Consider the following 19,386-nt stretch of genomic DNA (forward strand, 5'->3'; position numbering starts at 1 on the left):
AAAAACCTAGGCACAAATCCTAACTAAATTTTTCAGAACCAGTCTATTGAAAATTTTAAAATGCTAATGAAATAAATCAAGAATTACTTAAAGCAAATACAGTCATATCATGTACTTGTTCATGAGGCCAATTATCAAATTGATTTACAGATTGAAATCAATTTCTATCAAAACGAGAGCAAGATTTTTTTTGTAAGAATAGACAAACGTGGGGCCGGCCGAGTGGCGCATTGGTTAACAGCTGGCTTGGGACACCAGCTCAGAGCAGCAGGGCCCTGGTTTGGATCCCACATGAGGGCCAGTGACATGACACTACTCTCTACAGCTAAGATGGTGAACAACAGCTCGACCTGGAGCTGGGCTGCCGTGAGTTGCCGGTGTAGGCTGCAGCCTCTGCTGCAGTGGGCTGCCATAAGCTACCGTGTGTGGCCGGCAGCTAGCGTGAGCAGCCGACAGCCGGTGTGAGCTGCCAAGAGCCGCCGTGAGTGGCTGTCCAGAGGCTGGTGACCGATCTGCCTCACCCTGGAAGAGCGCAATGATAATGCCAACATGGGCCAGTGAAGCGACGTCCTCCACAACTAGACTGAAGAACAAAATGACAGGAACTTGTCTGTTCCCCTCCCCCCCAAAAAAAGAATAGACAAACTATTTTAAGATTTATATGAAAAGTCAAAGGAATTAGGAAAGCTACGTCAATTTTAAATAATAAAGAGAAATGAATCACTTTACTCACTTTAAAGACTTACAATACAGCTACAAAAAACAATAGATTGGGATTAAGATGTATTAGATTTTAAAATCCTATAGAGGATGGTTTGTTTTTTAAATCAAAGCCTTAATAGTCCTAATTCGTACAACAGAATGTGCACATTCATGTGTATCCTTATCTCCTTAAATATCTTCTCTCTCCTGACATAAGACATATAAAGGGTCAAGGCCCTTTACCCCTGAGACAACATTCACCTTGCCCCAAGTAACCTAAGTAATCCATGACAAAGTGCCATAGGCTTGACAAAGAAGTCTCATTACAAGTCTTCTCCTTGATTAAAAAAAATTTCCTGAGATTAACACTGCAGTGTAAACTAAGTAGAAAAATGTAAGTGAAGGTTCTCCTTGTTGCACAATAAGACTAGTGTCTCCCTCACAGATGAATTCTCAGATGCAGAATAAGACACTAGGCTGGATCAATTTCTGAAATTCACCTTCACATGACAAGTGACGATCTGCAACAAAAGGCTTTCTCACAGCGAAGATACTTGTGGGGTTTCTCTTTGGTATGTACAATCAGATGCTGTGGTAGATGTTTTCTCTGGCAAAACATTTTCCTCAGTGGTTACATTCAAAAAGTCTTTCCTCAAAAGGAGATCTCGGAGAGTGACTGCAGTCTGCCCACTTGTGAAGGGTCTTCCCACTTCTGTTACACTGACAGAGTTTCTCCCAGAATGCATCCTTTGATGCTGACTCAGGGATGAGCTGCGACTAAAGGCCTTTCCACACTCATTGCACTTATAGGGCTTCTCCCCTGTGTGGATGATGGCGTGTCGAATGAGGTTTGTGCTCCAGCAAAAGGATTTCCCACACTCCATGCATTCATAGGGCTTTTCTCCGCTGTGAATCCGCTGGTGCCTCGTGAGGCCTGACCTACGGTTGAAGGCCTTCCCACACTCACTGCACTCATAGGGTTTCTCCCCTGTGTGAATGCTGAAGTGTCGAATGAGGTCTTTCCTAGTGCTGAAGGCTTTCCCACATTCTTTGCACTCAAAAGGTTTTTCTCCAGTGTGGGTTCTTTTATGCAAGATAAAAGTGGAGCAATGGGTAAAGGCCCTTCCACACTCAGTGCACACAAAAGGCTTTTCTCCCGTGTGGATCCGCTGGTGCCTCTTGAGGTATGACCTGTGGTTGAAGGCCTTCCCACACTCGAGGCACTCAAAGGGCTTCTCCCCTGTGTGGATGACGTAGTGGTGAATGAGGGCTGCACTCTCACAGAAGGCTTTCCCACACTCACTGCACTCATAGGGCTTCTCCCCAGTGTGAGTCTGTTGGTGCCACATGAGGTATGACTTATGTTTGAAGACTTTACCACATTCAAAGCATTCATAGGGATTTTCGCCACTGTGGATGATGTGATGTCGAAGAAATCCTGGCCTATGTCGAAAAACTTGCCCACATTCTTTGCACACAAAGGGTTTTTCTCCAGTGTGTCTCCTTTTATGCAGGACAAAATTGGAGCGGTGGGTGAAGGCCTTTCCACATTCATTGCACTTATAGGGTTTCTCTCCACTGTGAATCCGCTGGTGTTGTGTAAGGTATGACTTGCGGTTGAAAGCCTTCCCACACTCCATGCACTCATAGGGCCTCTCCCCTGTGTGGATCATGTGGTGTTGAAGGAGGTGTGTGCTCTTAATAAAGGTTTTCCCACACTCTGTGCATTCATAGGGCTTCACTCCCGAGTGAATCTTTTCATGTCCAACAAGAAGGTGTTTCTTGTTAAAAACTTTCCCACATTCATTGCATTTAAAGATATTTTCCTCTTCCTGAACCATGGGATCTTTACCTGATTTACGTGAGTCATGGTCAAGAACAGCACGTCCTGGAAGGACTGGTTCCTGTACAATCCTTGAACATACACCATTAGCTATCCCTAAGCCACCATGTTCAGGGTTCTCAAGGAGCTTCTCCTTCTGGAGGTCTATTCCTGATCTTATGTGTCCTCTATTCAATTCTGATGGCCCATTCTGATCCTTGGTTTGGTCCACCTGGGGCTCCCCTGGAACTTTTTGCGTTATGTGTTCCCAAAGTAAGGCTTCCTCAGACAGGACTGGCTCACAAGTGGTAGTAAGTTCTGTGGTCTTGAATTTTTCTTTGTCACCTGAAATACAATACAGTACACAAAAGAGCCTGTTAGTAATCTCAACACGTAAGAAACAAAATCAGTATTTCAGTGAAAAACTGAAGGTGAAAACAGTGCCTCTGTGCCTGCTATGTTATGCTACCTCTGAATCCCAGGATTGCAATTTTTTTTTTCCCTGGTTCCTGGAAATTTTGAAAAGGGAAACCCAGGGGAGTGGCAGAATGAGGGGACAGCAGATCTAGAGTGGAGACACTGTCACAATTCCAGACTAGACATAATAACAATGACGCTGTGTATTTCGAATTTCCTCTGAACGAGGGCATCCCACTTGCTCCAAGAACACTAGGAGGGTGGTTGGTTGGTTAGCTCAGGTGGTACAGCACAAGCTCATAACACCAAGGTTGCCAGTTCAATTCCCACATGGGCCAAGGAACTGCAACCTCTACAACTAGATTGAAGACAACTACTTGACTTAAAGCTGATGGGCCCTGGAATAACTCACTGTTCTCCAATAACATTTAAAAAACAAACAAACAAACAAACAAAAACACTAAGAAAAGGCACCTAACACAGCCCCAGTGAAGACAGGAAGTGGTTAATGCAAAATTAAAGTCCCCACAGAGAAGAGTGATCTTTGTCTCAACGCAAGGAAGTAACCTCTAAATTCTGAGTATTTGCAGAATGACAGGAGTGTCTCTGTTACTCATGGTGAGCCCCAAGAAACGTAACTGATAGTTTATGACAAGAGATAACTCATTATGGGCCCCTAGATAGTTTATACTAAGGAGATGACTCAGGGTACGGTCTGGCCACATCAAAAAAACCAACCATATAATTAGAAAGTTGGGGCTTTGAGCCACAAGATATCAGCTGGGCCTCAGCAATGGGAAGGAGGGCTAGGGACTGAACTGAGTCCCACTGGCAAAGACTCGATCAAGAGTGCTTATGTAATGAACTCTCAATGAAAATCTGGATACCGAGGCTCTGGTGTGTTTCCTGGGCAGGCAATACTCCATGCACATCAATGCCAGGAGGTAACGAGCTGCTGAGGATACAGAGGCTTTGTGTTTGGAACACTTTCAGCCCCACACTCTGCATGTCTTCTAATTTGTATCCTTTGTCTGTAATAAATACGATAGTGAGTATAACAGGTTTTAGGGAGTTTTCTAAGTCTTTCTATCAAATCATCAAACCCAAGGGTGGTTTTAGGAAATCCCTGAACTTGTAGCTGGTGTCAGAAGACCTGGGCAGACAAGGCAGTCATGAGTTCTGTGTCCTTAACCTTGAGTTTGGCTAACTCTGTGTAGGAAAACATCAAGGGAATTTTCCAATAGGAGGTGCCCATGATGTGAGTCCTACTGGCACCTTAATAGCTGCCACGGACAGTAAGTGGGAAGAGCACTTCCCACTGTCTCCCATAGAAGACCGAATGTATGAAGACAATGCAGAGCATGACAGGACAATGCTGATGATAATCCAGGCACACATGGGGACAGAGAGGAGCTGATTCCAAAGGTTCTGACTCGGGGGACTCCCAGAACAGGGCTCATAAGGCAGGAGATGAGCAGGAATGGGCTGAAAATGTTGTCTGGTATGCCTGAGGAACAGTTTGGTGAAAAGACTGGCAAAATACACATGATCTAGATGGACAAAATGATAACACTTTACTTGAAGACATTAAAGAGGGTTACCAGTGAAGAATTTAATAATATAAAACAATTCTACCCAAATGAATAAAAAAATTCAATACAATGCCCTATAAAGTGACAACCAGGTTATCACAGAACTATGGTCTGATTGTGGATTTGCATGAAAGACCAAAGAGGCAAGAATAAAAAGATGGACACCTACTTAACTAGATAATATAAGGGGAGATTTTAAGACACAGTAGTACTGCCACAGAAAGACAAACAAGCACTGGAACAAGAATAGAGAGCTCAGGAAATACACACACACATGCATGGAGCTATCAAAGATGGCAGAGGAGGCACAGCAGCTTGGTGGTAGAAGGACAGAATATATATATAGTAAACAGAGCTGAAAAAACTGGTGACTCTCTGGGCATGACAAAATCGCATTCCTATCTCACACTGTACTCAAATGCTACTTCAGAGCAAACAGTTAAATGTCAAATGCCAAGTTTTAAAACTTTTAGAATAAAACAAGAATATCTTTTTGATATTGGGTGTAAAGCAAGATTTTTATGCAAAACAAAAAATCATCAATCATATAAGAAATGTCATAAGTTAGATTACACTAAAATAAGAACCTCTTCAACAAAATGTACTTTAAAGAGAGTGAGAACTTTAAAAAATAGAAAATCATATAGTAGCATAACTGATAAAAGTATCAGAAATGTACAAAAAATTGCTACAAATTAAAAAGCAAACAAGTCAATAGAAAAGTAGGCATTTATCGTGAAATGACATTTCAAAGATGAAAACACAGATTGGTCAACAATCATATAAGGTGCTAAAGACAATGAGATACAATTGCATGTCCACTTGAGAAGCAAGAATTGAGGAGCCTTAGACTATCAAAGAGTGGAAAGGATATGATCAATGGAAACTCCCATTTTTATTGGGAGAAGTGTGAACTGGTATAGCCACTTGAGAAAACAATGGCAATTATTGTGTAAACTTGAAAATTTGCACAGCCTGTCATTCAACCATCCACTCCAAGAAAAATCACGGACACCCCTAACCTAGGGCAAGGTGACCAGTAAGTATGAATGATCTTGGCAACTGTTTATGAGTGAAAAGATGCAAAAAGTTAAACCTCTCCAAGAGTGGATGAATACAATGTGAGACAGAAGCATTTTTTTTTTTTTAAGGTTTTATTGGAGAATTGGGGAAGGGGAACAGCCAAGTTGCTGTCCTTTAATCTCAGTTGTGGAGGCGCAGCTAGCTCAGCTCCAAATCCAGTCACCATCTGGCCACCTGTGGGCAGCTAGCGGCTGCTCAGCTCAAGGTGCCGTGTTCAATCTTAGTTGTGGGTGGGCATAGCCCACCATCCCATGGAGGAGTCAAACCGGAAACCTTGTTGCTAAGAGCCCATGCTCTAACCACTGAGTCATCCGGTCACCCGACGGCAGCTCAGGAAGCTCAGCTCAAGGCGCCGTGTTCAAGATGGTGGGCTATGCCCACCATCCCACGCAGGAGCCGAATTGGAAACCTTGTTGTTAGGAGCATGTGCTGTCACCACCTGTTGGCAGCTCAGCAGCAGCTCAGCTCAGGCGCAGCTCACTGGCCCATGTAGAAATCAAACCGGTGACCCTGTTGCTCAGAGTTTGTGCTCTTAACCAACTGAGCCACTTGGTCGGCCCCAGGTGCATTTTTTATTTTCTTCAACTATAAGGACCCTGAGCATATTTTTATGTTGAGCAGAAAAAGGATAAAGTTACAAAAATAGCATATAAGCAAAGAATACAAGCAAAGAATTTCCCTGAAAAGGTGTGATCTGAACTCTGGTTCATGGCCAGGGCCAAGACCTTACCACCAGGTGAAAGGAGAAGTCACAGACACAAGAGTAAATGAATGTGTCAGGGTGAGAGTCAGGCAACAGGAGGAGGTGGTATTTTCTTTCAAAGTGGAAACTGGTTGACAAGTCCTGGTCACACGCTGAGACATGTGTGGGAAGGGGGCATTGTCTGGATGACTGGATGCAGGCATGGCTAGAGGTGGAGCTATGTTATTCTCTGAGGCAGAGTTCAGTCTCTAACCTGCTTGAGTGGCAGGACCTTCACTGAAACTTGGAGGTGGGAGGAGTGAGCCACGTCATGGGTAACTGCCAGGCATGCTGACGTTAGGTGCCTTTGAGGCTTTCAAGTAGAGATGTAGGACTGAGGAGAGGGCAGAAGGCTTGGAGCAGACCTAAGGGGTTGACGATGGGCTGAGTAGATTCACAGGCTGGCTGAGAAGCCCAAGAGACCAACAGAGGGGAGAGAACATGGCACTGAGTGACACCAATCTCCACACTTCATGGCCCAGTACCCTCAGCAGCCCAGATGTGGGGCAGAGAAGATCAAATGTCACCTTGAGGTTTTTCTAAACAGGAGGTGCAGAAAGACAGGGGGAGAGGAAGTGCCTGTTTCTGGCTGACACTCAGGATGGGTGAAGGGAGAAGGGGGACAGGCAGAGTAGAGCTAGAGAGGGTAACTGGGAGAGGAAGAAAGGCCCTTCTCCTCAGAGTTCAGAGGGAAACGTGAGCTACCTCACTCACTAGGACTAACGGAACATGAAAAGTACCAACAGCTTACTTTTCATGAATCACTTACTATGTATGGCTCAGACACTGTGCAAAGCAGTTTTACACATAAATACATGATGTGCTTACAGCCACAAACAACCTGATGACACAGAAACAATGATTACCAGCATCTTCCAGGAACACACCAAGTGTAGCAGACAACACTCACCAAACCCTTTGCTCCTCAAACTGGACACAAAGCTTTGCCACACTTCCCAGCCCCACACACCCAAGTGTGCCTGAATACCTAGTTCTTGTCAGTAGGATGTAAAAGGAACATGGTATTTGTGGGAGTGAATGCAACAGAGCCCCTTCCTCTCTCCATTTTCCTCTGCCAGCTGCAGGATGTCAGGACAACATGAAAGCCACATGATGACAGAATGGACCTGGGTCCCCGAATATCTGTGCGGTACACAGCTCCCTGCTGACCCACATGGATCCACCCCAGTGGGAGTGAGAGAAACAGTTTCCATATGCTGAGCACTGAGATTCTGGAGTTGTCTGATCCAGTAGCTAGTCTTAGCTTACACAAAGACATAGCGAGATCTGCAACTTCGCTGCAGCTACAGAGCTGGTGGTCGGCAAGCCAGGCTTTGAGCCTAAGACAGATCTTAGTCACACACCTCTGTCCTCCAAGAGGTCAGAGGGCCCACAGATCAAAGGGCTCCATGGCTTCCAAACCACCAGACAGGCCACAAGAAGCTTCCCCAGGGATGCATGACAGTGGTCTCCTCGAGGTCTGAAGCTGCAGGGTCTCTCACTTGCCCACATCTTGGCTCCTACCTGGACAGGTACTTTGCGAGAGGTCTTTCTTCACCGTCCATAGCTCCTGCCTGTGCTCCAGCTGGTAGATCAGCTCAGGTCTGGGAACAGGACACCCTGTTCATGGAGAAAGAGGACATAAGGATTTCTGTGAAAAAAAATAAAACCTGTCAGTCTAGGTGGTGACTTTAGGATGTGGACCAGGCCTCAGAATGACGCTGCTCCCATTCATGCAAATGCTGACATGACCTGGAAAGACAGGGAACAAACACAGCCATTGGGATCATAAACCATAAACAGTAATCCTGGCTGCGTAGACAGCACCTACTCCCTTTCATTCCATTTCATGGAATTCCAGGTCTGTTCATTTGTCGCCGTAAGACCTGGGAGATACAACCCCCTCCTTCCAGAAGGTCCTCTCTAATTAATCCAAGTAAGTGGGTCTCCACCGCCTGTGTGTCAGCACCTCCTGGGGTGTCTGGTTCACATCTAGCTGAAAGCAGGTAAGGCCCAGAAAGTAGATTTAAAAACCTCTCCAGGTGATCTGGTATCGAGGGAGGGTTGAAACCCCTGGTGCTCACAGTTCGCAGTTGGCCTCCTCAGTGACCAGTAGTTTGAGGTAGGGAGTGACCTATATCAGCCACTCTGTGGGGAGAAACAGTCACTGCAGGATGGCTGAGTGAGGGGACCTGCAGCTCCACTTGCTCCTACAGCATCCTGGGACCTCTGTGAGAAAATCTGCCTAAGGACCCAGACCAATGACAGAAAACAAAAACACAGACACTGGGTCGGCACTCACCACAAGTCAGGAGCCTGCCCCATCTCTGAGCTCCTTAGGAGACAGGAAATTGCCTTCAGGGTGAAGACTGAGCTGGTCTGTCACATGTAGCCAAGCACAGATGCAGGGTGTCTGTGAGAAGTCAGTGAGAGGCACCAAAAGCCGCCCCTGGGAGATTGTGAACCACAGCCCAGGGTCCATCAGTTGTCACTAAACAATGTTCACTCATGTCTGCCACGTGCCCAGCACAGGGCTTGGTGACGAGGCAGTGGAAAGGTGAACAAGACTGTCCTTTAGTGCTGTCAGGAGTCATTATCCCTGTGACCTCAGGGCCTTTGCATGTGTACGCCCTTCCACCTGAAAAGCTGTTCTGACTCCTACCTAGTTCCTTCTAGCTAACTCTAACTCTTTGGGTCTCAGCTCAAATGTCACTTTCTAACAAGATTTCACTAAACTGTGGCTCCTGGGTACAGGTGCTTTGTAACATTTATATAGTGTAACCATATCCCCAGAACTGTGCCAGGCAGTTTAAATGCATTATGTTACTTAAAATTGAAATGAATTTATGGAATAATATCAAACATGACATGTGCCTTCAACAATCTACCTCTATTTTTAAACCCTAAGCAGAGTTTTGAAGGAGTGCCTTGTTGCCTTACAGCTACATCCACGACCGCCCCCCCCCCGCCCTGCCCCCCAACCCCTGACCTAACGAGGTCCTGAGGAAGTTTGTCGGAACTACCGAGACCTGGTGGAATGATATCGGTCATCTCCCTTAATTGAATAGCACACGAACAGTAACGCTGTCCTGGGGGTTGTGCAGGCTGTACGAAGGAATCGTACATGTTGGAATACAGTGGGAGCTGGTTAATGGAAAACAGCCTTAAGGCACGTAGCACACGGATCTTTGAGTAATTCAGTTTCTCTTCCTTTAATTTTTTTCTCAAAAGCCATACGAAGACCCGATTCGGGGCTCAGTCTTACAGGCTGTGTCCCTTGGTCTCGTTCCTATCTGACTTTTGTCTCATGAGCACTTATTTAATCTGCATCGCCCCTCTCGTGCCCCATTTGCCCTTGCCACGCTGGACGTGACAGTACCTCAGTTTTAAAGCTACGGTTATCTAGGTCTGCAAGGGCTACAACTGCCTAGTTAGCACCTTATCTGGAAGACCGATCTCATCAGTCTGTTTTTCTGTGGTTAACAGACCAAATTTCTGGGCTGGTGACGCCAGGGGCAAACAGGATAGCTAGATAACTGGCTTTTGCAGCAGGGTGATGTTCCCCCAGAGACTGTGTTGGGATACAAGCGTCACCAACTAAGTCAACAACACTGCAGGCAGTGGCTGCTGAGGGGTGTCACTCTCCCTCCCCATCCTGCAGAACCGAATGCACTGGTCTGTCCTGTTAAGAGGGTACCTCTGGAGAAGAGTCCAGACACTGGTCCCTGGTGGTGTACAGGGATCTACTTGCAATGTGGCGTAGGACATCCCCTCACAGATGCCATTGCAAAGAAGAGGCTTAAACTGCTTCATGGGCAAATCTTGTCACTGTCGCTTGCTGTATACTCTTGCATTTGCGCCTGGAACCCTATAGAGTATCAGGGATCCCATCCTTTGAGACTGGTGGTTCAATGTATAGTGAAAAAGTAAAATAACTAGAGTAAGGAGTATCTTTTTTCCTGGTCCCCGTTGAGACACCTGAGAAGATCTCTCAATTCATTCGTGATTGTACAGCCAATTGGCCAATGTATCTAGGAACTTCCGAGTACAACTGCCTTTCAGCATTCTAAAAGTCTCCTCCCTAAAACCAGTCACACAATCAGGATGCCAGGGCTGCCACCACTGGTCCCCTAGATGTAAGCCCAGCCCCTCTGAGGTTGTTTGGGACTCCCTAAAAATGGAGGCCACCACTCACAACAGAGGCCACTTGCAACTGCCAGAAGCTTATCAGGTAAACACCCAAATAAAAGGAAGGCCCATAGCCGAGACCATGTTGTTCAGGACAATACCCAATGGCAACGAGGGCAAAGGCCTCCTAGGGACCTGCCTGCTCACCCCCTTCTTGCACAACATCCCGTCACTCACGGCCCTGACAACTGGCCTGTAGGGATACTTGAGCTGAGCAGGCTCGCTCAGTCAGATCCCTCTCTGCAATGTGAAATAAGGACCTCAGACAGAAGCCAGTCTGTGCTGGGCACTGGGGTGAGAGGTCCCGGAAAGTATGGGCTTGTGTGGCCATTCCTGCCTCAGGGATGCCCCAGGGAGCCTAGTCGCAAAGTAAGAAAAAGAAACAATATAAACGTGCAAAGAAGTACAGACAAGGAATCTGGGGCCACAGAGAGCCAACACTGAGGTGGCCAGTACTGTTGCAAACCAGCTGAGGAGTAAACGCCATTCTGAATAGAGTGACACAAGCAGACCCAGAGAGAGAAGCCAGAAGAAAAGACCCAGCAGCCAGGTGTAGTCCTGGTGGTTCCCAGTTCCTCTACCAGTCCCTCAGTGGGCCCGACTGGACATCTGCCTTTGGGTTCTACAGAACACCCCCAGTTCCTTCCACCACTTTCTAGGAGCCAGAGGGAAATCGTTTCTTGCCCAACAGAGACCAGGAGACTGCAAGAGGTGAGTCTAGAAAATGACTGAAGCTGGTGGCAGGAGGGAGGGAAGGCTCGTGGAGCCTTCTTGACCAGCCAAGATAGAGCCAGAGGCTGAAATGAAGGAGGTGGCAGGTGTCCCCCATGGCAGAGTGGGGAGGACTTACCCAGAGACACCAGGAGCTTACAATTTTCTAGCATCACTTGCTGGTACAGGGTCCTCTGGGCCAGATCAAGGTGCCCCCACTCCTCCTGGGTGAAAGTCACAGCCACATCATCAAAGGTCACAGACATCTGGAATGTGAAATAGAGGTAGTAGCATTGGCCTTGTGGCTGTTGCATAGAATCAGCGCTCATTCTGCATCACGGTAAACGTGTATACATCAAAGCCTTAATCATCGAATATCTCCTGAGAGACGAGCTCAGTGCTGGGCTCAGGGTGGAAGCGGATAATGCTTTGGACATAAGAGTGCAAAAAAGAAGCCTCCTATGTGGAATTCATTGAAAAGTCACACAAGACAGTGGAAACAACATATGTACTATGAGATGCAGATAGCAAGGGCTCTAAGACATCAAAGGACTGAGGAAATAACGATAATAATACCAATAATGGTAATAACAGCAATATCTGAGCCTCACTGATCCTGCAACCACCTGCCCCATGCTTAGGGTTTCACATCCTGGTTAAGTGACTAAAAGTCTCCAGTTCTTAAGTCTCTCTTGGTTTGCATTCAAACTCTTGAAACCCGACACTGGCCAACTGTCCTACCTTGGAGACATCACTTCATTTCTCTGAGCCTCAGTTTCTGGATCAATACAATAATAGTTCCACTTCACCAATAAAAGTTGTGAGATGTAGACAGAAATTATTCAATGCTTGGTGTGCTTTGGGATTTTGATTCATTCTCCCACAGCCCCTGAGGTAAATATCTCATCACCTCCATGCCACAGTGAATGACGTGAGAATAAGGGAGTTCCACCAGTTCATCCAAAGTCTCATGTGTTACAAACCAGGAGCAAGATTTTAGCACAGGTTACTGTCTACAAGGGTGTAACAGAGTAATCTGGCATGTCTCCATCATCGAAGTGAATACACAGTAAGAAGGTTGTCAAGCATTTTCAGCAGTTTTTGTGTTAAATCAGTTCTTGTCACCTCTAAAAATACATCTGTGAACATGGATAGAGCAGCAAAGGCTCACCAGCGACTTCACAGGAGAGTCACCTGAAAGGGTGGCACCTACGTTGGTAATGGCAGGGCCTGGACCAGCTCCCCTGGGTCTCACAGACTCCCAAGGGGATTCCACAATGAATTGCTAGTCTTTTTCCTTCCTGAATCCTGAGGGCACTTACCGAGAGACTAAGATACTTCAGGACCAAGGACCACAGATGACTAAAGATAACACCGGCTGTGGCCACGAGAAGAAGCGCCTTTGACTGGCCATGAAGTCTGTCCTGCATGAGGATAGGTGGAGCACCTTGCACACCCTCACCCTCCCAACACAAGTCTCAGCAGCCCGGGGAACCATGGCAATCTCACAGGCCCTCTGGGGCCTCCTTAAGCAACCACAATACCTCTCTTTTGTCCATGCACTTCTCTCTGTCTGGAAATGCCCCTCTCCTCTAACCCCAATGTCCAAGATCACCTATTGGGAGGACAGGTGGGCCAGAGAGGATCCCTGCAGAACGCGGTAGGGGTTGAGATTTATTCTAATTATGACGGGACCCCTAGAGATGGCGTCATCCATTCTTTCAACAACTTAAAATCTGTCAAGAGGCCCAACACCGTTTAATACTGGGGACAAATTAAGTGGCAACCCAACGTCACCTGACAAAACACAAGACATCTGCGAAGACAAACCGGTGGATGTCTTGGCTCCTAGCCCCGTCAGAAACTGTCTCCACCCACAACGAGAAGCAGAAATTCCGAAATCCTTGTCCACTCACCTGTGTCTGGTGGGTCGGCGACATCGCCATCGTGGGACCCTGTAGGTCGAGCGAGGCTGGAAAAAGTGAGCACCCGGGCGACCTTGACGGACCGTCGCACTCCGAGCCTCACTGTCCTACGTGTAAAGGGCGCACAACACCCTAGGGTCAGCCCTTGGCGACGGCGGGGATGAACGGCAGTGACACAGGCCCCGGGGAGGCCGCGGCACGGCGGGAGACCCGGAGACACGCCCGTTATGGGGAGTCAAGGCCTGTACACAGGCTCAGAGGTGATTCCTATCCGCTTCCCCTGCTCGGAAAGGTGAGCCGACGAAATGTCTGGGAAGAGTAGGCACAGCGGTCGGCCAGACAGGGCCCTCTGGAACCCAAACGCAGAGGCAAATGGCGTCCGCTGTGCAAAACCCGGAAGTCCCGCCCACGCACGTAAGCCATCAGAATCGCCCGTCCCGGGCCGTCATTGGCCAGCGGCCGCCTCACATACGATGCACAGCCTTCTGGGTAATGTAGTCTCCCACCCCAATATCCAACGACGCGAGCAGTGCTTTAACCAGGAGGCTTTCCTCTGCGGAAAAGGCGCATGAGCCCCCGTCCCCGGGGAAATCGAGGCCTGGGAGGCAGGGACATTCGTCCAGTTCACGGCGAGTGTAAAGGCGCGGGGTCGGGCCCTCGACTCGCCTGGTGACTTCCCCATTCCCGTTATCTCTTCCCTGGATCCTCTTCTTAGGATACACAGACGAAAAAGTAGCGTAAGAATCCTCCTGTGGAGGACGGCGAAAGTCCCGCCTCCATACGTTGCGCACGTTGGCACTCTCCTGGGCCTTGTTTGACCCAGAGCCTACTTTACCTTATGAATGAACTTCTAAGGCACGCAGTTGGCCAGATCACCCAAAAATGAGTTTGCCATCCTTTGAGGTGGGGAGGCCGCAAGTGGAGGAGGCCTGGAGGAAAACTCAGGACTCCCGTTTCCAGCATGATGGATTTGAAATGTCTGAAAACACAGTGTCTGCCAGATAGGCATTTCAACCTATGACTGAACATTAGCAGAGAGATGGCGCCTGGATATATAAATTTGGGGGTTATCTTACACTGTTATTTCAAGTCATGAACTAGGTGAGACCGTCAAAGGAATGAGTGTAGATTGGAGAGGAGAATGGGCAAAGCATGAGCCCTGGACCAAGCCGATTTCATTAAGTGGTTGATGACAAGAAACCAAGAAACTCATGTTAAGGGTTTTAATGTACACCCAGAGGTATATTAAACAATCTTAGAAGTCACCTTTGGTGGGTTTCCCACAACTGTGGAGCCTAGAGAATAAAATGTGCCTTTCATTATTTGGGGATGCAGAGAGATTGAGAAATGGAATCAGGGAGTGCAAAAAATGCCCTTAAGAGATTTAATTTTTTTAAAGTGAGAGAAGAGTATCATGACAGGACGTTAATTAGGTTAAGGAACGAAGAGTTCTGCAGAGAACTAATAGAATATACATATTTTATAAATATGTATATATGTGTATGTACATACATGCACTTATATAGGCATATGTATACATACATCACATATATGTATGCATAGTATATATGTGAGAGGTTTATTTCAAGGAATTGGCTTATGTGATTGAGGGCCTGGCAAGTCCAAATCCATAGGGTAGAGGGCAGGTTGGAAACTCTAGGTAGACCTAATGTTGCAGTCTTGAGGCTGAATTCTTCCTCAGGGTACTCTTACTTTTTCTCATATCGCCTTTCGATGATTGGATAAAGCCCACCTCTGTCATCAAAATAAAATCTTTTGCTTAAAGTCAATTTATTGTAGATGTTAAATATATCTGCAAAATAACTGCAAAGCAGCACCTAGGTTAATTTTGATCCAATAATTGGGTAGTATAGCCTAGCCACATTTACACATAAAACTAGCCATCATATTCCACCCTTTGTCAACTTGGCACCCATACACACCTTAAACCATACTTCATCTCCAAGTAAAGATAGGAAAAAAGATGTACTTTCATCTAACCAGATCAAATCGGGTATTGATCCATTGTTATGATAGATCATATTACATGTGACAGATTACATATGATGAATGCAATGTGATCCATTTGGATCTATTGATCTAATGTTAAATTATCTGATATTGGAATCCCGTGGATGCACTTGTGGCTAACAAAGAAATTTGACTGGGACTTTATACCTTTGAGAAAAGAACAATAAATATTACTAGATAGCCAAGTACATTAGGTAGGAAAATCAATCAGAAAAACAGAAATTTCAGAGGTTAGGGATTATTTTTCCAGCTCATAGTCTACATAATTCCTTTGTAACCATTTGCTTCCACAAGGCTTGATGACAAACTACATCTGCTTTCCTTGCAGCTGCCAGGAAACAAGAAATATTTTCTGCTTCTCATCTTTCAGACTGCTTTTTCAGAAGTTTAAAGGGTGTATAGCTTTGAAGAAAAATGTGGACATCCTTCATGTACTGGTCTGGAAATAGCTCTAGGATATAGTGTTAAGTATAAAAATACCTAAAGTCCAAGAATGAATATGCTATGCTACCTTCTGGCTAATAAAATGGGAAAATTCTAATGTACATTTGTCTTTGCTTAAAAAAAGTCACTCAATTTGGCTACTTGTGAGTCAGGGAATAAGTAGGAGTAAAGCTTCTCATTGCTTATCATGTCACAACATTTTGTTTTTGTGCCATATGCATTTGTCTTCTACTCAGAATTGTTTAATTTAAAAAAACAATTGTATTGCTTAAAAAATACACAATTTTTCAAAATTGTGAGCCAAGGTTCCATTGTATCCTACTGAAATGTCTATAGTGTGTTTTCTTTGTGTTAGACATTATTTTAAATTTTTGGTTTATATGAGTGAACAAAACAAAGACCCTTGCCCTCATGAGCGACGTCTAGAGGGGGAGACAGAAAATGAACAATAGTTATAGTAAAGCATATATCAGACAAAGAAGATGAAAAGGAAGAAAAGAGTAAGGTGAATGTGCCAGAGTTGGGGGTGTTGGTTTGCAGTTTTTATTAGGATGATCAGGGGAGAGCTTATAGAGAAGGTCACATACAAAGTCAATAAAGGAGGTAAGGGGGCAATGTGGCCATGGGAGGGGGCCATGTGGAGATGGGAGGGGAGGAGGAATGTCTTGGCATAGGCTTTACAGCAAGTGTGTTCAGTCGGTGCATAAAAAAGGAAGCTAGGGGTGGCCCAGTGGCTCAACTGATTAGAGCGCGTGCTCTGAACAACAAGGTTGCTGGTTTGATTCCCACATGGGCCAGTAAGCTGTGCCCTCCACAACTAGATTGAAGACAACAACTTGAGCCGAGCTGCTGCTGAGCTGCAGGTGGGCAGCCAGATGGCTCAGTTGGTTAGAGCACGTGCTCTTAACAACAAGGTTGCTGGTTTGATTCCTGCCTGGGATGGTGGGCTGTGCCCCCTGCAACTAGATTGAAAACAGCGACTGGAGTTGGAGCTGAGCTGCGCGCTCCACAACTAGACTGAAGGACAACGACTTGACTTGGAGCTGATGGGTGCTGGAAAAACACACTTTTCCCCAATAAAATTTCTTTAAAACAAAACAAAACAGGAAGCTAACGTGGAGTCAAGTAGAAAGCAGTAAGAAAGTATGAGGACTTTGGCTTTGACTCTGACAGGATGGGACCATTGCAGTCAGGGTTTTGTATAGAGGAAGACATCCTGTAATCTTCCATTGTGTGTTACTTTCCTATTGATGTATAACAGTTATCATAAATATAATGACTTAAAACAACATACACATATTATTTCACATTTTCAGTGGATCTGGAGTCTAGTCATAGCTTAGCTGAGTTGTCTGCTTCAAGGTCTTACAAAACTGTGCTCAAGTTGTCAGAACTGAAGTCCCAACAGAGATTCAATTGAGGAACTATACACCTCAAAACACATTCAGGTGATTGCTAGAATTCATGTTCTTGTGGTTGTAGGACTGAAGGCTTCAGTTTCTTGCTGTCTGTTAGTGAAGATCAGCCTTAGCTCCTAGAAACTGCCTTCAGCTGCTTATGTGGGCCAACAAGACTGCTTGCTTCATCTGTCTGTGAGAAAGAGAGAATCCAGAAAGATGAGTCTCACCATCTTATGTAACATAATCACATATATGCCTTTAACATATTTCATAAGTCTAGAAACAGGTTACAGGTCTGGCCCACAAATTCAGAACAAAGATTTTGTGACTCAGATCAGAATGAGGTAGAGAAAACTTTCTCTTTCTGTCTTTGTCTCTCTCTCTCTCTCTCTCTCTCTCTATATATATATATATATATATATATATATATATATATATATATACTTTTTATTTGTAAATAATTTCAAAATTACAGAAAAGTTTCAAGAATAACACAAAGAAACTATACCCTTGGCACAGATTTATCAATTAACATTTTGTCACATTTGCTTTATCATTCTCATTCTCCTCTGATGGACTAGTGGCATTTTGAGCCTCCTGGAATTAGTGTCATTTCAAAGCCAGTGTCCAGTAGTTTCTAAAAGGTCTGATTTTATCCTTTTTCACCATGTACAGTTATCCTGGTAAAATGTCCCTTTGGGGAAAGCTGGGAGAAAGAATAATGGTATAAATTTTCTGTAGTATCCGGGGTCCTTCCTCAAGGGGACTCGGCCTCCCCTTCATTGAAGAGGTTCTGAGTCTGTAAAGGGGTTCTAGTCTGGGAATTGATTGATAGATCATGACTCTGTTTTTATGATTTGAGTTAGATTTTGTTCACTTAACCTAGAACTTTCTGTTATATAGATCAAGTAAGAATATAGTAGCCTTCCTACATATTGCACTTCTAGGAACACCGTGATTAACTAGCCAATGTTATAGGGTTGCGCACATCAGACTATTCTGATTGCTGCTTTGACTGTTGACCATCATGGTAGCCACACCCACCTTGCATTTATCAATTGAGTGCTACCACTTAGCCCCTGCTACCCTAGGATCAAATTACTCCTATTGCATTTAGGTTTTCCAATTCCTACTGAAAGATTTAGCCTACAGAGAAGAGGGATCACGGAGCTCTTCAAGGATGCTGGGGCTCCCCTTACAATTTTGTGTCTCAAAGTATGGGTAAAAGGTATGTCTTATGGAGCCACCTAGTGTGGGTGAGTAGGTCTAAATGACAAATCTACTCTAACATTCAAATGTCCCTAAGCCTTTGAATCTCTTCTCCATTAAACCATGGAAGGTTGGGCATTTCCAATTCACTCACGTTGGGCCATCCTTTGGTCCACAATTCCGCCCAACAAACTGTTAGAGCCCTTTCCAAGGTCATGAGCTGCAATATTAGGAGAGAATCTCTGTTTTGTGAACCTATATCAATATATTCAGCCTGATCCAATGTTATATTTCCTCCTCCATTATCCCACATTCTTAGTATCTGTTCCCACATGTTCCCCAGAAAACTCAAGTATTGATAGTTCTTTTTGGAGTATAATATACTTCCTCATGGGTCACACTTTTTACCTCCCATTTAGGGCTCTGCTGGGACTTGAGTATACTTATAGGTCTAAAAGCAGTGAGGGGTTGTGGTGGGAGAGTCCTGAGGAGAATCAGCATTGTCTTGCATGGCAACTGCCTCAGGGAACTGAAATGCCGTACCCATATCGTTTCCTCAGGCAATGCACTGTTAATTCCCTCAGAGGTGGAAAGGCGAATACCACTGAGCTTGGGGAAGTAGCTTCCACTGTGGGAGAAGAGACCTTTACCACTGGCAAAGAAAACTTCAGAATACAGGGTCTCAATGTCCCCATTTTCAAGTTTTCCCCACACATCCCATCCCAACTGACATGATCCCATTATTTCCAATTAATGCCCTCACTTTTATAGTGGATAGCCTGTGAGGCTGGGAGCCCAATTGTGTTGTAAGTCAGCCAATCACAGGGTAAGGTTTTGTATTTGATTTTCAGCAGTTTCAGCCCTATGTTTACAGGAGATAAGGGTCTCCTTCAGGGCACACAGAGAAGCTCTTAGATCACATACGGGGTGTGTGATTTGGAAATTCAAATCCCTGAGCCCATCCTTTTCTTTCACCACTTTGTCCAGCAACACTAGGAGCAACCAACCAACACCATTATATTCCTTAGTTTTCCAAAAATGTTTGAAAGTGTCATATACAGTCACTTAACTCCTTGCTTCTTACAAGTGGTTGATTAGATCCAATGGAGATATTTGTGTA

At 45.3% G+C, this 19,386-nt stretch overlaps 1 protein-coding gene across 2 annotated transcripts; it reads right to left on the reverse strand.

Annotated features, from left to right (window-relative positions):
* Window positions 1-587: 587 nt before the first annotated feature.
* On the reverse strand, window positions 588-13,298 carry LOC109376673 (zinc finger protein 264-like). Of its 2 annotated transcripts, none has more exons than XM_019632744.1 (4): window positions 13,174-13,298; window positions 11,418-11,523; window positions 7,883-7,978; window positions 588-2,869 (listed from the first exon to the last, which is right to left on the reverse strand). In XM_019632744.1, the coding sequence occupies exons 1-4, from the start codon at window positions 13,201-13,203 to the stop codon at window positions 1,242-1,244; spliced, it is 1,860 nt and encodes a 619-aa protein (XP_019488289.1). In that variant the 5' UTR covers window positions 13,204-13,298; the 3' UTR covers window positions 588-1,241. The 2 variants fall into 2 exon arrangements, with proteins under 2 accessions (XP_019488289.1, XP_019488288.1); XM_019632743.1 differs by having other exon boundaries at window positions 11,397-11,523.
* Window positions 13,299-19,386: the final 6,088 nt, after the last annotated feature.

This window comes from Hipposideros armiger, unplaced genomic scaffold (genome assembly GCF_001890085.2).
Source record: "Hipposideros armiger isolate ML-2016 unplaced genomic scaffold, ASM189008v1 scaffold_1168, whole genome shotgun sequence".
NCBI classification, from domain to species: Eukaryota; Metazoa; Chordata; class Mammalia; order Chiroptera; family Hipposideridae; genus Hipposideros; species Hipposideros armiger.